Source organism: Papaver somniferum, unplaced genomic scaffold, assembly GCF_003573695.1.
Source record: "Papaver somniferum cultivar HN1 unplaced genomic scaffold, ASM357369v1 unplaced-scaffold_41, whole genome shotgun sequence".
In the NCBI taxonomy this organism is placed as follows: Eukaryota; Viridiplantae; Streptophyta; class Magnoliopsida; order Ranunculales; family Papaveraceae; genus Papaver; species Papaver somniferum.
The window spans coordinates 2,840,474-2,859,948 of record NW_020646638.1 but is presented as its reverse complement, the minus strand read 5'-3'; the positions used below and the strand labels follow the sequence as shown (position 1 = coordinate 2,859,948).

At 35.6% G+C, this 19,475-nt stretch overlaps 1 protein-coding gene and 1 long non-coding RNA gene across 3 annotated transcripts; one reads left to right on the top strand and one right to left on the bottom strand.

Moving 5' to 3' along the window:
- Positions 1-7,569: 7,569 nt before the first annotated feature.
- On the top strand, positions 7,570-8,900 carry LOC113342409. Its single transcript, XR_003356656.1, has 3 exons — positions 7,570-7,742; positions 7,831-7,913; positions 8,834-8,900. It is a non-coding gene; the product is annotated as an uncharacterized LOC113342409 (long non-coding RNA).
- Positions 8,901-11,753: 2,853 nt separating this feature from the next.
- Positions 11,754-14,213, bottom strand: LOC113342401 (F-box protein CPR1-like). 2 transcript variants are annotated; one of them, XM_026586963.1, is made up of 3 exons: positions 12,883-14,213; positions 12,220-12,601; positions 11,754-12,082 (listed from the first exon to the last, which is right to left on the bottom strand). In XM_026586963.1, exon 1 carries the CDS (start codon positions 14,101-14,103, stop codon positions 13,042-13,044), a length of 1,062 nt encoding a protein of 353 aa, XP_026442748.1. In that variant the 5' UTR covers positions 14,104-14,213; the 3' UTR covers positions 11,754-12,082; positions 12,220-12,601; positions 12,883-13,041. The 2 variants fall into 2 exon arrangements, with proteins under 2 accessions (XP_026442748.1, XP_026442747.1); XM_026586962.1 differs by lacking the exon at positions 12,220-12,601.
- Between the last annotated feature and the right edge of the window lie 5,262 nt (positions 14,214-19,475).

Genomic DNA, 19,475 nt, shown 5'->3' with positions numbered 1-19,475 from the left:
TACCTAGTAGTCCGGCTTTACCCCGGTTGATTATTATATATATTATTTTATTTGGGGAAGTCACTCATGTACATATTATACTTTTTTGTGAAGTCTTAGTAGTATGACTGGGTTACTATGACCTTGACTTAGGATGAAATTCAAGGTTCATGACTGGATATGGTCATTATTTAGAGACTTCGGCCTACGAATAATGATTGGGCCTTTTTTGAACCTGTTGTGCGGGGTCAGATCATAGTAATCAAAACCATATTATATTCTAGACTTAGATGGTGGCATTGGGATTTATGAGGTGTACGCATTCCACGATAATATCTTATGGTACCTGGATTCATGTTATCATTTGAGACTGGAGTTATTCCTAGCATCATCTTCTCCATTGAGTGAGACGAGGTTGGGATAACATATGTTTAGGTTGTTAAACTCGTTTCTCGTAGATCCATCCGGTGGTGGATCTTTCACGGATGTTGCCACTATGGACGTAATATCTGGGGAGGTGAGTTGAAGCAATCTTCTGCTCTATGTTGTGTGTGAATATGTTTACAGTATTTACTTTAGTAGAACTGTGATGCATGTTGGTGATTACATGAGAGTTATATGTTTCCATTGAGCATCCCTTTGGGATGATGTGCTCACTCGTTCCCACTTCAGTTTTCAGTTTTCAGAAGAGATGGCGCGCATGAAGATATTCGTTTCGTAGTTCGAAGATTTAGCAGATTAAGAACGTTTATGAATCTTTTATATATCTTTCTTCTTTATTTACTCTGTAAAACAACACATTAATATATTCATATCACAAGAGAGTTCTTCATTTATACAATTTAAGAGTGTATCGGTTTGTCTTTGGATTTAGCTTATGTAACTGAGTTTCTCAAGATCTGTAATATATGTTTGATGCTTTTATTTGGTTATAATCCTATTAGCTAAGCAGAAGATTAGATTGGGGCGTCACAAAATCCTTCCCTTGTGACTAGCTAGAGTAAGGTCGCTCGTGTTGTTCTTCTGAGAATGACATTTAATGGGGGGAGTGTTCTTTTGAACTTGTTCTTAATGGTAATATCTTTGTGGGGAGTGTGGATATGGAATTGTAGGAGATGCTTGTGCCTTATGTCTCCTTGACACAAACTGAGATTTCTTGGTTGAAATCGTCTAAACTAAAGGTTGGTATGTGTTTTCTAGTCTTGAAACTCTTTTGCTTAATTCGTTATTATATTGATTTTTCGCCTTTGCCAGTTTTGTTGACAAAAAGGGGAGAATTATTAAGTAGTATCTTACTACACTACAGATGGCTTTACGGAGCATCATGTAAGGAGGAGTAAACTATCATCTATAGGTTTTACCTATTTTGCAAAAGTAGTATGTATTGACTAAGGGGAGAACATATCATCCGTAGTATTGCTTCAAAATTATGGTGCACTTGAATTTTGAGGAAGGTAACAATATTATGTTTTTGTATAACAACCAATGAGTAAAGTGATTATCTCATTCTATCTTGTAAAAGTAGTATGTATTGACTAAGGGGAGAATATTTCACCCGTAGTATTGCTTCAAAATTGTGGTGCACTTGAATTTTGAGGAAGGTAACAATACTATGTTTTTGTATAACAACCAATGAGTAAAGTGATTAACTCATTCTATCAAAGCTCTTTTTGAGTGTTCTCATAAGTTGTTATCGCTACGGATCTTTAACAACAAAGTGCTAAACGAACATATACAGAACATTAGAAGAACTTGAATTACGAAGATTTCAAGACGTGTGTTGAAAAACCAAGGAAATCAAGCATAGTGGATTGATCTGAAAAGTTTATTTATTTTTGTATCCATATGTATTGAATAGTTTTGTCACTAAAATTGAGAAATGGGGAGATTGTTAGAGCGTTGATCGGTTGTACCCACAAGTTTTGGTATCTCAATCTTGTTTTCAATGTTAGGTGATCAAAACTATATATTGATTTCTAGTCTACTAAGTCAAGTCTCGGACTAGGTTAGAATTTGTAGTTGAGTATCATACATCACCTTTGAAGATTGAAGATCGACGAAGACATTTGGAAAACATTTGTATCAGGTATTGAAGACTGAACCATTCTATTTTACTCATTATTTTACTATTCTTTCTTATGAGATTATGTCGTATGACTTTTAGTAAATTAAAAACAAGAAATTTCGAGTCAAGCTTGTCTTGTGAAGAATCTCGAAATATGTTCGAAGCAAAGATGTTGAAAGGTCCTTTACAATATTAGTTTTATGAATTAATTTTTGGATCAATTAAAATTGCCCGTGTTTTATCATTTGGGAATGTTTCAAATATCATAAGAGAGAAATATTGAACTTATTGATATTTCTACTCAGGGTAGGTTGGAAGCAGTTTGCAAACCATAGATATCTGAGTTTCAGAAATACAGGAAGGTTAGCGAACCAGTTCGCAAACCGTAAATTCAGTCGGGAACAGTTCACGAACCCGGTTGGAAAACCTTGCTGAATTGAATTTTTAAAGTTGGATTAATAAGCTTGCAGTTGATGAACCCGGTTCACGAATAATAGCACCCCGACTCGTGAAAAATCCATACGGTTGGAAAACCGTTGTACCAACTTTCCCAGTTTATATTTTAGTATATGCTTAAAAACTTATTTTCATAATATGTTTAGCTTTACTATAACTCTTTTAAACACTTCTAACACTTAATTGATCTACTTGTGTGTGTGCATCATGATTAAACTCTTGAGTGTTTAAATGAATATCGGATTGCTTTTAGTTCTTTGGCTAACTTACCAAACCGAATGGTCATTATGCACGGTTATGTAACCGGACCCAAGTGTATATTATTCTATTATATTATTCAATAATAGAGTTTTCCTGTTCTCAAGTTATCTTAGCTTGAATTCTAAGAAACCCCTGGTCTTGGAAAAACTATAAATAGAGATGCTCTTTCAACTGGAAAAATTAATCCCTGAAACTTTGTGTCCTGGTTGATTCTAGAGTCGTCCTTTGTTGACCTAGGTTTCCTCTGAGAAACATAATTAGGTCTACGACTAAAAAACATCGTTTTGGGGATTCTGAAGCCAGGTACGACTATTTTTACCTTCATAGTTTGTGAATCTTGATCTTACTTTTCTGTTATTGAGGTTCTCGTTATCTCTTTCAGGAAAGATAGATATAAATCGCAAAGTTATATTTGTCTCAGACTTTGTGATTCCTCAAGATCGAAAACTGATCTTAATTGATCTTTTGAAGATTGTTTTTGAGAGGTGGTTAAGAATCTAGGCTGCTATTCAGGAGTCGTAAGTTCCGGATTTGTGAGGTTTGCTAGGTTTGTCTATTGCAAACAGATTTCCACACCTTGATCTTTGATCCAAACAGAAATCAAATAGGTTTCTCTATTAGAGACAGATTGGTATCAAAAGTCTTCACTTCGGCGGAAGCAACTCTTAGGTTGTAAAGGACGTCAGCTAAGGGAATCAAATGCGTAGAGCCTTGCGAGGTTCAAGAGATGTAAGGAGCGCGACTGTAACTGAATCGCTTGGACGGTGGATTCGGTATCAACCACATTCCAGTCCAAATTCTGATAGTATGCTAGTGTATATAGCGGCTTAACACAGTGTGGTGTTCAAATCTGGATGAGATCCATGGGTTTTTATGCTATTTCGGTTTCTTAGTTAACAAAATTTCTTGTGTCTTGTGTTGTTTCTCTTTTCCGCATTATATTGTTTATCTTTATAATTGGATTTGCACAAGTTTGTATGTATTCAATCTATGTAGATACGTCCGCTTAGTTGCGATCGATCATGAGACTTGTTTCTTATAGAATTCGTATCTTGAAAGATAGATAACAAGTTTAACCACTTGGCAGAATTTCGATTGGATTATCTGGATACGACTAGATTGATCTTGGATATTGATTATTGAGATCGTCCAAGTACTCTGCTTAACAATCAGGTTCATGGACCTTGTGTCTATACCATACTGATTGAGTAAAGGTTGAGATTTAAACTCTATATACATATTGTCAAGGATCATTCAGTTGGTCTACTTGTTATTATATTAAGTTTTGTCTATACAGGTTTCTAAAGAAAAAGTTGGGTGCATTTGGTATTCCTTGGATTTTCAAAAATAAACAAATAAAAAGGTTAACCATCATCCAGCTGAGTTAAAAAAAAATAGTTTGAAGTTTTAGAAAGAAGAAGAAAACAAAACATCAATGTAATTTTCTTTATTGTATTAAAAATAACCATGTCAAAGGATATTGTAATTTACAATGAGTATTCATATACGAACTACTCTAGCGTTTCAGTGTTGCGCAAATCAGGGTTCCTAGGGAATTCATTTTCCCACAGGTATATTTGGACTTTAGATCAATGTGGTGAATTTCTATGTAGGAGTCATCTCGACCGGTGCCGGTACCCCTTAGCATCTTTATCTCGGTGAAATTTCGGTATCCTTATGTTTATATGTAAAACTGACAAAGTAAAGAAGATGATTTTTTAAGGTTTATGATGAGTTGTAGAAGGTTGGTTATGAATAAACCTTGCCTAAACCAAGACAACAGTCATTTGAAGACGACTTCAGTCATAAAAGAGAAAACATGCTTGGTATCATCAGGGAGGGAAGCAGAGAAAAAAAAACACCAGAGTAATTCTTTTTCACAACGAATGCTCTTAAATAAGTGTTTAATAGAGTCGATTGATGACCTATTTATGGATACTCAATTACCTGATCTTAAGTCGGCAGGATAAGAGTGAGGAATACGATAAGCACCTCTTCCATGATCTCATGGATAACTAAGGATAGGTCGATGAGATAAAACTTTCTTCAGGAGTGATGTACACATTACCCTTGATTCCTATAACCTGCATGACCGACTGTTCTCTTTAGCGGTAAAAACACGGCTGGGTAATTATTGTAGATTACCAGACTAAAATCATAAATTTACCACCCCACATATGACTGTTAGTCTTCGTATGAATCTGTCAATATATACGTCACACAAGAGCACGAGTTAGTGATGCAACTACATGCAGGAACACATTAATCGGGGTAAATCTTGACCTAGCATGTCCTAACATCTTGGAAAGAGGTCGAAATCTCTTTTGTGGGTCTTATTAGATAAGTGGGAGAGCTTTAGGGAGTGTACATAGCTTGAATTCGTGTAGTTTTGATGGCATGGAATCATCCGTGGACGTGCTCATGAGGATCGGATTTATGGAGTCAGTTGTGGACATGCTCAGAGGCTGAGGCTTATGAGTGCTCCTAAAATTGGTGTCTCATGTTAAACGGGATTAAAGAGCATGTTGAAGTAACTAGTGCATCCCGAACTGGACGTAGCCAAGAGCCAACCGTGGAGCTTGTGTGAGTAAAAATTTTGGAATCTTATGCCCTAAATTATGGTCGGGCTTGAAACCCTAGTTTTACTTTGTAAAGTCGAGCATGAGTCGCGCTCTAGTGAAGTTAAGCAAGGCAAGCTTGAGTTACTCGACTTTTTCTATAATTCTCGTATGCTAGAAAATCATCAACACCTTGTTTCCAAATTTTATACCAATTAACCCAAGTAGTTGATAATGACACGGTATATTAGACTAACTTGAATTCCCCTATGATATTACGATTATCAATCTCACACAACCAAAGAAAATCAAGTCTTTAAAAATTATGGGATTCTGGTACTTCCCTTTGACGCACTACCTCATCTGGACAAAATCTCAACCGTCTCGGTAAGTTTCTCAACATTGAGAGATTCGTCTCGGGCTTGGACTGAGACCTTGAATGTCAGTGAAGTGAAAACTACTACTAGACCTATTTCTTGGATTTTTTTCACCGTGAAACCCATGGGAGGAAAATTTCACGCGCGGACCCATTTTATGGGTTAAAATTTCCCCATACCCATATTTTATAAAATTATTTCTTCGCTTCTTCTTCCTCGTTTTTTTTTTCTTTGCGACTTCGTTTTTCCTTCGTCTTCTCTTTCTTATGATTACCTTTTTTTTACGAGAGAACATGGTGAAATTAATCGAGGATAATCATGTTGTTGCCGTTAATTGATAAGATTTTTGGAAGAAGATTCAAAGTGATTCCACTTTTAGTTTTTAAATTTGTGATCTTATTTCAATTTCCAGTGAGTAGAGCTGATTTAATGGTTTTCTAGGTCTAATTCCATCTTTTTTGCGTGAAGTTATTATGATTTCGTTGTGTTTCGATTTGGTTTTCCTGAGGTTATTGAGAATAAATCCTATTTGTTTGATACTGTAATTATGATGTGGAGAACTAGGATTTATGAGAAATTAAGGCTAGATTTGAAGAAAGGTAATGGTCTTAGTGGGTGTATGGACGTATGTCTTGAATTTGTGATTTGAGTTACAGGGAAGATGGTAAGTAACTAGAAGATGATGTTGTTATGGCCAAGAGGAGTTCAAGGAGAAGAAAATGAAGAAGAACGGAGAAGAAGAAGAAGATGATGTTGTTATGACTGCATAATCTGTCATGCAGTCGAGAAAATCATAACACATTATCCGCCATCTTTTTTATCAGATGTGAAATTAAAATTGTTGCATAATCTTTTATGCATCGAGAAAATGGATGCATAACCTTATATGCATCCAAAAATATGGCTGTATAATGCATTATGCATCAATTTTTTTTCTGTACGCACTAAAATCAACAAAACTAATGGCTACATAGCTTGCTATAGATGTATAACTTGTTATGCAGTCGAGAAAATGGTTTTATAATTCTTTATGCGTCAGTTTTTTCTGTTGGACTCAGGCATATACATCGTTTTAGTGGCCGCATAACCAAAATAATAGATGCATGAACAAAAATATGGTTGCATAACGTGTTATGGATCTTTTGTGGTGTATGCATATTGTGTTACGCATCTTTTTTGGAGGCTGCATAACGAATATGTAGTCAGTTTTCTAAACTTTTGCCTAAAATGATGATCACCTCCGATTTTTTCGTGGAAAATAAAAATTTGATATTGTTATTTGTACTCGCTATGCAGATCTCTTTAAAATCTTTCTAACGAGATAAAATTTGTAAAACTCCAAGACGCGATGTTATATTTAAGTTTTCTTACCAATTATACCCCCGAGAAAATAGAATACATATCATTATCGAGTTATGTAGCGATTTTTAATAATTTCCCCGGCAGTGAATCTTGGAGTAGTATATCAAGGCCCAAGCCCATATAAATAATTTTACATCGAAGGCCTCCTGAAGCAAAACTGCACTTTCAAAAATTGCCAGATTCTCATTGTCAGGGACGGAGCTATGTGTAATATATAAGGGTACACAGGAACCGAGCCGGACCGACGGACCGAACCGGAACCGATGGAACCGTACCTGATTTTGGACCGAACCGAGGTACAAGGTACAAGTACCGGTCCCAAAAATAGGAACCGAGCTCTGGGGGTACAGGTACACGGTCCAACACATGAACCGTCTCGTACCGGACCGAAGTCCCGAATAATTCTGACCGTTAGATTTAGGGGATAAGGGATCTGTCTCAGCCATTGGATTAATAGGGGGTATATAAGCTCACATTATTAGATTAGGGTTTCAGTTCCCTTAGTTTTTTCTCGCCTCTTCTCAGTACTTCTCTCTGAGAAGGAGAAGAAATTCTCCCCTTCTTCTGATCTTCATCTTCTCTGTTAACCTTCAATCAAACGATTAAAAGTTCAAACCGTATTACTTCGTCTGTCTCTTCGTTTTTAATTCCGGTGTGAAGAAAATTAGAAGAACAATTCCGGTGGTAAGTAATTTTTAATTTTTTGATTTTAATTTTTGTATGCATGTCTGTGAATCTGTGATTGAGATTAAGGGATTTTTGTTTTCTCTAGCGAGTAGCGGCTTAAAGGATTTTCTTCATCTCCCACCAAACCTTCATAGCGAGTAGCGGCTTAAAGGATTCACTGCAATCACCGTAAGATCTTTTTCTTCTTCATATGGATGTTGTTTCTTTTACACTTCTGAAACTAAATCTAGGCTTTTAGTGTTCTGTCACATTTTTGGATGATTTTTTTTGCTTTTAGATCTTTGATTCATGAGCAGTAGTTTAGCCGTGAAGATGGAAATGCTATTCTAAAGCTAGGGTTACCTAAAAATTTCTGTAATAGACTAATAGTTGTTTTTTAGTTTTGTGAATGCTGATAAAATGTTAACATGGGTGTTGAATTTGACTCTGAGTATTTAGTTTACCATTCTTTTGATTGAGTTAGTTTAAAGGCTATTGATGAATGTTTTTGAACAATTATTATGAATCATACTTGAAATAGAAAGCTAAATTGTTCACTTCCAGAGGTATTTGTATGGATTTTCACAAGTAATTAGATAACCAGTTCACAGAACCTTGTGTAGCCCAGTTTCCTCAAACATCTTGCTTTTTGATCTTTCAATTGGAACTATCATGAATTTATAAGCAATGAGTTGCCAAAATTTTTAGTCAATTTCTTTAACATTTTGATCAAATCAAATCTTCTCAAGTATATATAAACACATAATATACATGCAATGATTATGTGTTTATATATACCCACTCTTACCTCTGTAAGTATTCTTGCTTTTTGTTTCCGTGTCTCTATTTTGGGTTTGTTGAATTCCTGGCTAATTGTGTTTCATTAGCTTTTAATTTTAATTCTGGGAAATCGAAGTAGAACAGGCATTTTATCATACAATTTCAATGCATCTTTTTATAATTTTGAGCTTAACCACCAAATTTAGTGTTCCTATACGAGTTTTTAATTGACTGTATAAGATTGGGTCAGTCATTGTTAAGAGTGGCAATTTATAAGCAATGAGTTGCCAGATTTTGCTGATCATAAGCTACATTACCCCACTCTACAGGCCAAAGATTGAGACCAATTGAGAGCAATTGCCTGACAAGTAAAATCAAGGTACATTATCAAAGGCAGGAGCCGCAGGACTGCATCAATTGCAAAAGGTAGAAAAATCCTTAACTTTACAATTTCATAATAGTAGAATATTTTTATCTTCTTCTATAGAATGGGAATCATTTTCTAAAGAATTTTATGGAACGCATTGTACATAGCCTCTTTCTGATTACTGAACTTTATGTTCTTTCTTAACTGCATGTCACACAAGTACTAGAAACACATGTTAAACAGATTTCACAAATTACTAAACTTTAAATGTTCACATGTACTAGTTCACAGTAAATGATTGAAGCACTATAAATGATTGTCCACTGTTTACTAGATTACATGTTTTCTTCTTCTTATTCATGTACTAGTCCACTTTAAGGATTTAAGATAGTTAAATTTCATGTACTAGTCCACTTTAAGGATTGAAGATAGTTAAATTTCTTCTTCAAAAACAAGCCACCTCTTCTTCCACATGCTCTGCAATTAGTTATCATATATGAGCAACTAGTTGAGTTTAGAGATAATGTAGATGAAGATCCTTTTATTGCTACTATGGCTGGAAAAATGTTTAAGAAGTATAACAAATATTGGGGTGATTATGCAAAGATGAACCCTACAATCTTTTTTTCTATGTTGTTAGATCCTAGAGAGAAAGAAAAAGGACTACAATTTGCTCTTGATCTCTTGTATGGGAAGAATTCTTCTAAGGTTGAATCTGTTATGAAGCTTGTTAAGTTGGATTTTAAGATTCTATTTGAAGAATATAAGGATGTTTATTCAGTTCATGAGGAGTCAAGTAGTTCTATCCAGGGACAAGCCAAAGCAGTGGTAAGTAAACCAGTGACAGGGCCAAGTCGTATGAAAGAGTTGATGTCAAGGAGTAAGAGGTTCAAGAAAAGCCCAAATGATGATGAGGGAAAAACAGAGTTGGATAAATATTTCATTGACGAGTATGAACAAGGTGAAGGAGAAGATGATGAGGAGGAGTTTGACTTATTGGGTTGGTGGAAGACCAACAGTACAAAGTATAAGATACTTGGACATATGGCTAAGGACATATTAGCCATTCCTGTGTCTTCTGTTGCCTCTGAGTCTGCTTTTAGCACAGGAAAGCGAGTCTTAAGTCCTTGTAGAAGCTCTTTATCCACAAGGACAGTTGAGGCATTGCTTTGCACACAAAGCTGGCTAAGGAAGCCAATACAACTTGATCTTCTATCTGATTACATACCAGATGATGATGTTGAAATTGAAGAAGGTAATATATTACATTATTACTTGTGTTTGGCAGTAATAGATATAGTCTAATGGTTACTAACTGCTATTATTATTTTTTTTGCAGCGTTACTTGGTCCTATCAACAATGATGACACCACAAGTGCTGCTGACATGGATTAGAAGATCAATATTCAAGGCTACTGCAGCACTGCTAGACTGCTAGTTGTTCTTTTATCAGATTTTCTCATTTTCAAGACTTAGTGTGTGTCTGTGACTACTGCTACTTCTTTTTTAAGATTTTCAAGACATTGTTTGTTTGGTTTGCTATTAATACTGCTACTTATTAGTTGTTGCTTTGAGATATTGAAAAATAGGTAAAAAAACAGGTAAAAAAGTAAAAAACAGGGCAGTAGATTTCTGTTTTTTTTTTCCCTGAAATGGAACCGGAACCGAGGTACTCGGTACCGGGACCGGTCCATTTTTTAGGTACCGAAGGGTGTAAGGTACAGGTACTCGGTCTCGACAAGAACCGAGCCGAACCGTACCGTGTGCACCCTTAGTAATATAGGGTGACTCCCGCCTCCCCTGATTTTTTGCAAAACTTGATTAAGTATAGTTAATTTCTCTATGTTTAGGAAGAAAAATTAATATCAACCCCCTAAAATAGTTGTGAATAAATTAAAGAGATATTTTTTTCAAATTTGTTAGCAAAATTTTAGCGATGATTTATCGTGGAGAGTTGATCGCTCAAATCTTGTTACCACTTTTCTAACCTAAACACGTATTGGAGTTATGGTTATTAAACACGTTCTTTTTTTAGTTTCTCTGCTTTAAGAATTTGGTAACTATATGTATCACAGTGAGGAGTTGAGAAATAAATTGATTAAGAGAACAAGAAATTAACATATAATTCATGCGGTTTTAAAATCTTCATCGGACGAGATAATGAAAGCGATCGTATTGAAGGTATTTTTTTTTCTAATTGTTGTTATCAATTTAGTGTTAATCAATTGAATTTTGATTTCACATTGTGAGTTAAATATGTTTTTCTTTCATATTTAAGATCTAGGGTTTATAATTAATTGATTTCTGTATTGATTAATTGATGTCTGAAAATTATAGTTCCTATGACATGCTTAATTCGTGACTTGGCTAACAGTTTAAGTACCTCATCCTCTTAAAGGATTTGGATTTTGAACGGTGGTCGGTGGTTGTGATTTGTGATCCCAATAAGGCCTCACTCGTTCCCCTCCGCTTTTCGGTATCTCGCTTTTGTTTTAGTACTGCTTGACATTGTACTACTAACTAAACCAACTTATTCTAGGTACAATAGAATATTAAATTGTTGCGTACCGGATGGTAAACCAACTTATTCTAGGTACAATAGAATATTAAATTGTTGGAAATGTACCTGGAAATTGATGGATGGGATGGAGATGATTCGGATGGAAATGTAAGAATCTATACGCATGTTCTTGCCTGTTTTCATTTTCTTTGCTAATCAATAACGTAATATCGAACTTCTATTTTTGAAGTTAAGGAAAAGATGTACACAAAGTACTACACATTTCTTTTGCCACGGAGGAGTGTTTTAGACGATAGCAATTATTAAAACTAGTCTTTGCAACAAAATGAATAAAAATAAATCTTTAGAGACTATTTGGTTGTGGAAAAAAAAATTGATAGGAAATTTTCAATATTATCGATTATCGATTTCGAACATAAACGTGTAACATTTTCTAAATTACTAGTACAAGTTAAGTAGCTTTCTATTATTGTATATGTTTGTGTTAAATTATTTTAGCTTCGCCTCATGGAAAAATCCTCGCTCCGTCATTGTCAGCCAAATTATCTAAAACGAAGTTATAAACATCCTGAATATAGATATTAATCGTCAGAATACCACAAGGCAACCATCCACCTTTCTTGAAATATATATATTAATCGTCAGAATACCACAAGGCAACCATCCACCTTTCTTGAACCTCGCATCTATCTGATGAATGGAAAGACAATCTCATTAGGTTTACAAGTTTTAAAATCATCACCGTGTCCAAGTCCAATTTCTAACTCCTAAGAAAGGATCACCAGAACACATCATCACCAAGATAACAGCCAGTATAAAATATGTACCATAGGACGATAGGAGAATTTAAGCCAGCCAAGAGGATGTGCAAATATAAGGTAACCTCTTTTCCAATTTTCTACTTTTTCATGGCATGACGTGCAGGAGAAGCTTGATGATTTGGGTTTGCATTCCAGTTAGGATTTGTGAAAACAAAAATTGATCAGATTCTTTAATACTTAAAAAGGAAGACTAAAGGTTCATTGGAGTATTTGATACAGAGGAAAGTAACTGGAAAAGAAACATCTCATATGATGAATGCTAGTAAATCTAACTCGAATTGCAGATGCAGTGTCAAGCATTAATTTCACCACCATTCAAAATGGAACCATGTACGCAGTGCACTAACACACAGCCTAACTCCCGACGCCCACATTGTAAAAGCATTTTCTGATTCAGAAAACAAAATATCGCTTCATTCATTCTACTTGCTAACAAAGGCAGCTAAGATAAATCCTCACTTACAAGTCATTGTTCATTTATTCTTATCTGCATATAATCAATTATAATACATGACATAGTTTCGAGTAGAACATGGTGTCGTATATACTCAGCAAAGCACAAAAACATCATTCCATTGCATATTAAGTTTGTGAAAAAAATCAGAAGTTCGTTCTTAGATATACAAAACACTGAATATGGCAGGTGACTTGAATTTATAAATGCTTTACCTCCTTTCCGTATGGACCATATCTTTGCTTCTCATAAACGCTGCCTCTTGCTTATTCTCCTGAGCATCTGCTTTTGTTCAATTACTTCCTCTCTTTTTTCTTGTCCCACATACATACCTGAATTAAGTGACACTAAGCAACCAACATAAGGTGTAATCCTTAGCATTTGCAGGTCAAAATCAATGATAGCATCTTCATGTTTTGGGTCATACAAAGTAGACCAGAATGGTAATTTTGATCTAATAGAACCACATCATTCTTGATAAATAGTACAGGCATCAAGTAAAATGAGTCGAGAATCGTCTGTTGAGTTATGCTGACAAGCTTAGCCCAAGAATGTCCCACCCCGTATTCCTTCATCACCCATACATCAGTACGAACCTTATGATGATGAGTAAGTATGCAAAGACATCTTCCAGAAACACACAGACTAATCTGGTGCTTATCATCAAAATTTTCTGCTCGTGGTAACGGTACTTCCTTGAAACTCTCACTTTCAATATGAAAAGAAACAATTGAATGGAGCTGCGTGGAAGATTTGCGTGCACTCCAATGTAGAGTTGTATTAACAAGTATACCATGTGGTTCTTGATATGCAATGTTATAAGCAATATGGGCAATCGATCTCCACGCATTCGACCCTAATGTATAGACCTGGACCTCGGAACCATGGCTAATGAGGTCCACAATTCGCACCAACTTATAATCCTTGATGTTGCAGTCGTAACCAAATCCATAAGAGGTTCTGTGTTCACCGATTCTCATCTGCCTAAACTCCGTTGTCTGAGCCAATAAATGATTCGGAAATTTGATTGGTGGTGGTGGTGCTGGTATTTCCTTGTATTCACCGGTACATGGGTTCCAAAGGCAAATCGAAGTTTTCGAATATCCTTTATCTAAGCAAAACAAACCATCACAAAACGCCAAAATTTGAACACTTGTTTCAGAAGATTTCAATGGGTGATGTACCTGTATAGCTTTATCAAACGATTCTGTCAAAGATGATTCATCGTTATGTACGAAGTACATTTCTTTGCCATCACTAAGCATGAAATTGAGTTGATTGTTTTCCTTAGAACGATTAAGGTGCATCCGAGTGAAATCAGGACTTTTGAATAAATCACGCCAAGTCTTGCATACACACCTGAATCTTAAGACAGATTTCACCGGTAAGCATAAGAGTATATTGATCATCATCTCTTCTGGGAGTCCGGTTGCCATCGTAAAAAAAAATATGAGAAAGAGATTATGATTCTTATACAGAATTAGGGTTTCATTTCAACGATTTTGAGGGTTTCAAACATGAAAACATAAATTGATTGAAAGCTGGTTTTCTTGTCAGGAAGAAGACTCGCGTAAATCTGAAGCTAAAGTCTTTGTTTTATTTGTTGACTTTGACTTCTTTACACTCGTAAAGATTTTTGTTAAAGGGTGAGCAAAATGTGATCCGAAAAGCGTCAAAATCATTGTCGACTCACTAACTAGGGCCAGCTCGGTATATTTTCCTGACTCAGATTAAAGTATTCTCATGTACCACATGTTTTCCCGGCACACTTGCAAAAACTTTGATCATATTCTTCTCGCTTAGAAAAAAGGTAAAGAACTCAAAAACCCTAGTGCTGCAAACCAGGACAGGAGAATCAAAACACATGGTGTTTTCTTCTTCTTATAAAATAACAACTATAAAGATAATAGTCACGCAATCAATCAACGTTCGGATTCAATCGATAGAATATAACTGGATCTTCAAAGAAACCTACTGATGATCACTCTCTTCTTTTCAAAGAACAAGCAATTTCTGCTGCTCTTTAATGTGGACGATAGCAACTGGGACAGTACCAATCCCTTCTCAAAAACTGTTTTTAGGTAAAACATGAAATGAAACCGTATACAAATAGAAAGATTCTCATCACAACATGCAATGCATAATCCCTTACTGTTCGTAAATGATTCATTTTTTTTCTTGGTTGATTTTTTTTTTGAAAAAAGAAGGTTATATTAATAAAAAGAAAAGTACAAAGTCAGGAGACTATGTTACAAATCAGAATAGTCTCCCAATGAAGCAGTATTTGAGTTACACTGAATTCTCTAAATACATCTCTGTCAAAAAACCAAAGTATGAGAGTTTGTTTAATCAACAAAAACATCTCATCCACAATTCTGCTTCTTCCTCCAAACGTCATGTTATTCCTTTCATTCTATAAGTTTCAAAAGATTGCGTACTTCAGCTTCTTACTCACTTCCTTGCATATGCCCTTCAAACCCAGTCCATGCGAAGTTTGAAAATGTTGCAACACAGTAGCAGATTGCACCCACTCCATTTTCAATTCCTTTATAAAATGACTCCAAATCTTATGCGCCTCCACTTCCTTCTTACACAAACCACATATTTCACTTTGAATATCAATCCCTCTATGCTTTAACATACTCAAGGTAGGAAGAAAATTGTGAAAATTCGCCCATAGCATGAAACTCACCTTAGGAGGAATACCTTTTTGCCACGGGAACTTCTCAAAAACACAAACACCTCCATCCTTGCATTAGCACTTCATAACAACTTTTAACTGAGAAATCAGAACCAAAGATAGTTATAGTATCATCGTCTTCAACAAAATCTGGGACTTGACCTAATTCATTACATAACATATCCCATTCCACCTGCTCTTGGACCAATAAGTTTCTTCTAGCCCTGTAAGAAAGCCTTCCTTCCACCACCATATCCACAATAGAAGCTGTCTTATCAGAACAAACTTTAAAAATTGCAGGGTATTTAATCATCAAAGGCCCATCAGTTGTCCACTTATCTATCCAAAACCTAATACCCTTCCCATTTTTAAGCTGAAAAATCACATGATCATGCAGAAAAGTTGTAGAATTCAACACAGTTTTCCACATACCTCTGCCATAAGGCTTTGAGTCGTCTATAGGCATCAGTATATCATTTTTTTTCTTGCACTTCTGCTGCACTATTCTCCTCCACAAACTATGTTTTTCTTTTATATATCTCCACACCCATTTTGCCTTTAAAGCTTTGCTAGTTAGCCTTAGATCCTTAACCCCCAAACCACCCATCTTTTTTGGCATACAGATCTTAGGCCAAGCAACCCAACACATCTTTCTTTTGTCTTCACTAGAATTCCATAAAAAATTCCTCATAAGTCTTGTCAACTTCTTCTCGACTTCAGCAGGCATGTGAATTAAAGAGAGAAAATAAATAGGAAGACTAGAGAGACAACTTTTTATGAGAACCAACCTCCCTGCTTTAGATAGAAACATCTTCTTCCATAGGGAAAGCTTCATCTCCATTCTTTTTATCACTTCATCTCAAACTGAAGTACTTCTAGGAACGACTCCAAGAGGCAAACCTAAGTACTTAATAAGAAAATGCTCAATTTTGCACCCCAACTCTAAAGCCAAATCTTCAATAACATTGTCAGCACATGTTACTTTTCTCCAAATTCAGCTTCATGCCCGTAATCATCTCAAAAGTATTTAGAATAATTAACAACTTCCTTACTCCAACCACATCTGCATTGATAAAAATCAATGTATCGTCTGCAAACATTAAATGAGAGACTGCAATTCCATTCTCAACACAGAATCATTCATAAGTTTAAAAAAAACTTCAACCACCAATAAAAACAGAAAAGGGGAGAGAGAATCTCCCTGTCTCAAACCCTTAGTAGGTTTGAACTTATCAGTGGAGCTGCCATTCACAAGAACTGAGATATTAGAAGTAGAAATGTACCACCTCATCCAAGACATCCACCTATCACCAAAACCATGCTTCTTCAAAATACACAATAAATACTTCCATTTCACATTATCAAACGCCTTTTCCATGTCTATTTTGCATAATATACCAGGAATTTTGGCCTTCAATCTGCTGTCAATGCATTCATTAGCCACTAACACACCATCTAATATTTGTTTATCCTTAACAAAAGCACCTTGATAATCCGATACCAATTTAGGCATAACAGTCTTCAGTATGTTAGCCAATAGTTTGGATAAAATCTTGTAAGCACTTCCCAATAAACTTAAAGGCCTGAAATCTCTTGCAGTACATGAATCTTCTTTCTCAGGTACTAATGTCATGAAAGAACAATTATGTCTCCAATCCCATGAGCCAAATCTATAAAATTCATCCACCATCTTCAGAAAATCACCTTTAATAATATGCCAACAAGCTTTGTAAAACTCCATGGAAAACCCATCTGGGCCTGGAGATTTGTTAGCTCCACTATGTTTGATGAAATTAAAAACTTCCTCTTCAGTAAACTCCCTATCCATACAGCTCCGTTCTTCCTCATCAATTATTGGAAACTGCAGATTATCAAGAGAAAAGGAAATGTCATTTTGTTCAGTAAACAATTCCTCATAATAACTCCTCAATTCTAATTTTATTCTCCTAGATCAAAGCAATCATCTCCTCCAATTTCCATCTTCACAATGGTATTTTTCTTCCTCCTTCCACTTGCAATTATATGAAAGTAAGAAGTATTATCATCTCCCCATTTAAAGTGATTTTGTTTAGCCCTATCGAACCACTTCCTAGCTTCCATAACTTTTATATTCTTCAAATTTTAAAGAAGCATACACTTTCTCTTCAAATTGAGCTTCTGTTAAAGGAGCCACCCCCTCCAACAAATCCAAAATGTCAATTTTTTCAGTAAGTTCAACTTTCTTTCTCTTAACACCACTGAATTCCTCTCTACTCTAATTCTTTAAAAAATGCTTCACAGTTTGGAGCTTCTTAAAGAAAACAAAACTAGCTTGCCCCTGAAACTGCATCATATTCCACCATTCTTCTATCTTCTTAAGAAAATCTTTGTGAAAAACCCAATTGTTCTCAAACTTGAAGTATGGTTTACATTGCACCATATGCTTAGTCACAATCATAATTGGTTTATGGTCAGAAGTAACTCTAGTTAGGGACACTTGAACAGCTTCATGAAATTTTTCCTCCAAATCCACAGAAAACAGAAATCTATCCAACCTACATAATAAAGGAACTAGTTGAATATCTGACCATGTATAAGAACCCCCAATCAAAGGAAAATCTACAATTTCATGATTATAAATAAAATCATTCAAGAAAGAGTTGTTCCTAGCATCACCTTCTCCTCTATTTCTTTCTTCAACTGACCTAACAACATTCCAATCTCCTACATAACAAATAGGACCAGTCCACCAATTTCTCACTTCAACCATGTCATACCAAAACAGAGCCCTCTCATTATATCCACAAGGAGAATAACCATTACATATTTCCCATTTAAAACCATCAACTAAAGGAGTAAAAACAGTGGTAATGGTGTTATAACCAATTCTCTCATCATCTTTCTGGAATTTAGATTTATCCAAAATAGAGAGTAATCCCCCACTACTACCCACAAAAGGATGATACACCCAATCAAAATCCGAATCATACCACAACTGCCTGACAAACCACTGGTTCATCTTCATGATTTTTGTTTCTTGTATAAGACAAATAGAGCTTCTTTGATTTGAAATTAAATCTTTAAGAGCGGTAAATTTTTCATAAGAATTAAGCCCACGTATATTCCAACAAATGAATTTAAAGTCCATTAGATATATTTACTGCTTTCTCAGTCACCACCAATTGATTGCCTCCAGTATACTCCACCATAGCTAAATTCAAATCTCCTTCAGAAGCCAATTTAGCCTCCCTAGCTTTTTTGAATCTCTCTTTATACTTCACAATTTGCTTCATAATATTCAATTTCACCACTTCCTTCTCTTAATCACAAACTCCTCCATAGTTACAACAGTGAATCATCATCAACTCTGCAGCCTCCATCACCTTCTTCATACTCTCTGTGTGGGAGAGTTGAACATCCCCCAACTTAAGAACAATTTTGTTATCAATTTCAGAGAGCATATTCATCTCAACCACCTCCGGATGCATTGCTATCAATTATCCCTCCTCTAATTTTTTATCTTGCACATCTTCAATCTCTGGCATATCAAGAGCAGTATTGATTTTATCGCCTCCAGTGGTCGTATTCAAAGGATTAGGATTTGATAAGTTCCTGCTCAGTAATGGGCTTAATTTATCTTTAGCCATATAAACCCATCTACATTGACTAGAGTCAACTGCATCATTTGACTTGGGTACAACAATCAAACTCCTATCCATCTCAGTACTAACCGCACGTTCCATTAATACCTCCCCATTTCCCGCTCCCAGATCTTCGTGCAGATTTTGAATTTGAATTTCCTTAACTGAAGAATCAAATTTGCTTAATTCCCGACTATATTCCTTCTCCGATAAAGGAAGTTTCTCCTGATAATGTGGATCTCATTCAACAATCATCACCACCTTCTCTCCATCAACTTCCGATACTAGAACGGCTGGGATTTGACTCTGTTAGAACATTGCTCGGTCGAACTCGCATGCGTTGCTATCTCAAGCATGTTTGTCAATGTTAGTGATCAAAACTATAAGTCTTGATTTCTAGCCTATTTATAGATGTCCCGGACTAGGACATAGATAGTGTAGTTGAGCTTATATCTCTCGACGTCCATCTCTTGAAGACGAAGAACTACTAAGGGGAGCTTGTGGAACT

Excerpts from the sequence above, each read along its gene's own strand:
- LOC113342401 (XM_026586963.1), bottom strand. The coding sequence starts at position 14,103 with ATGGCAACCGGACTCCCAGAAGAGATGATGATCAATATACTCTTATGC.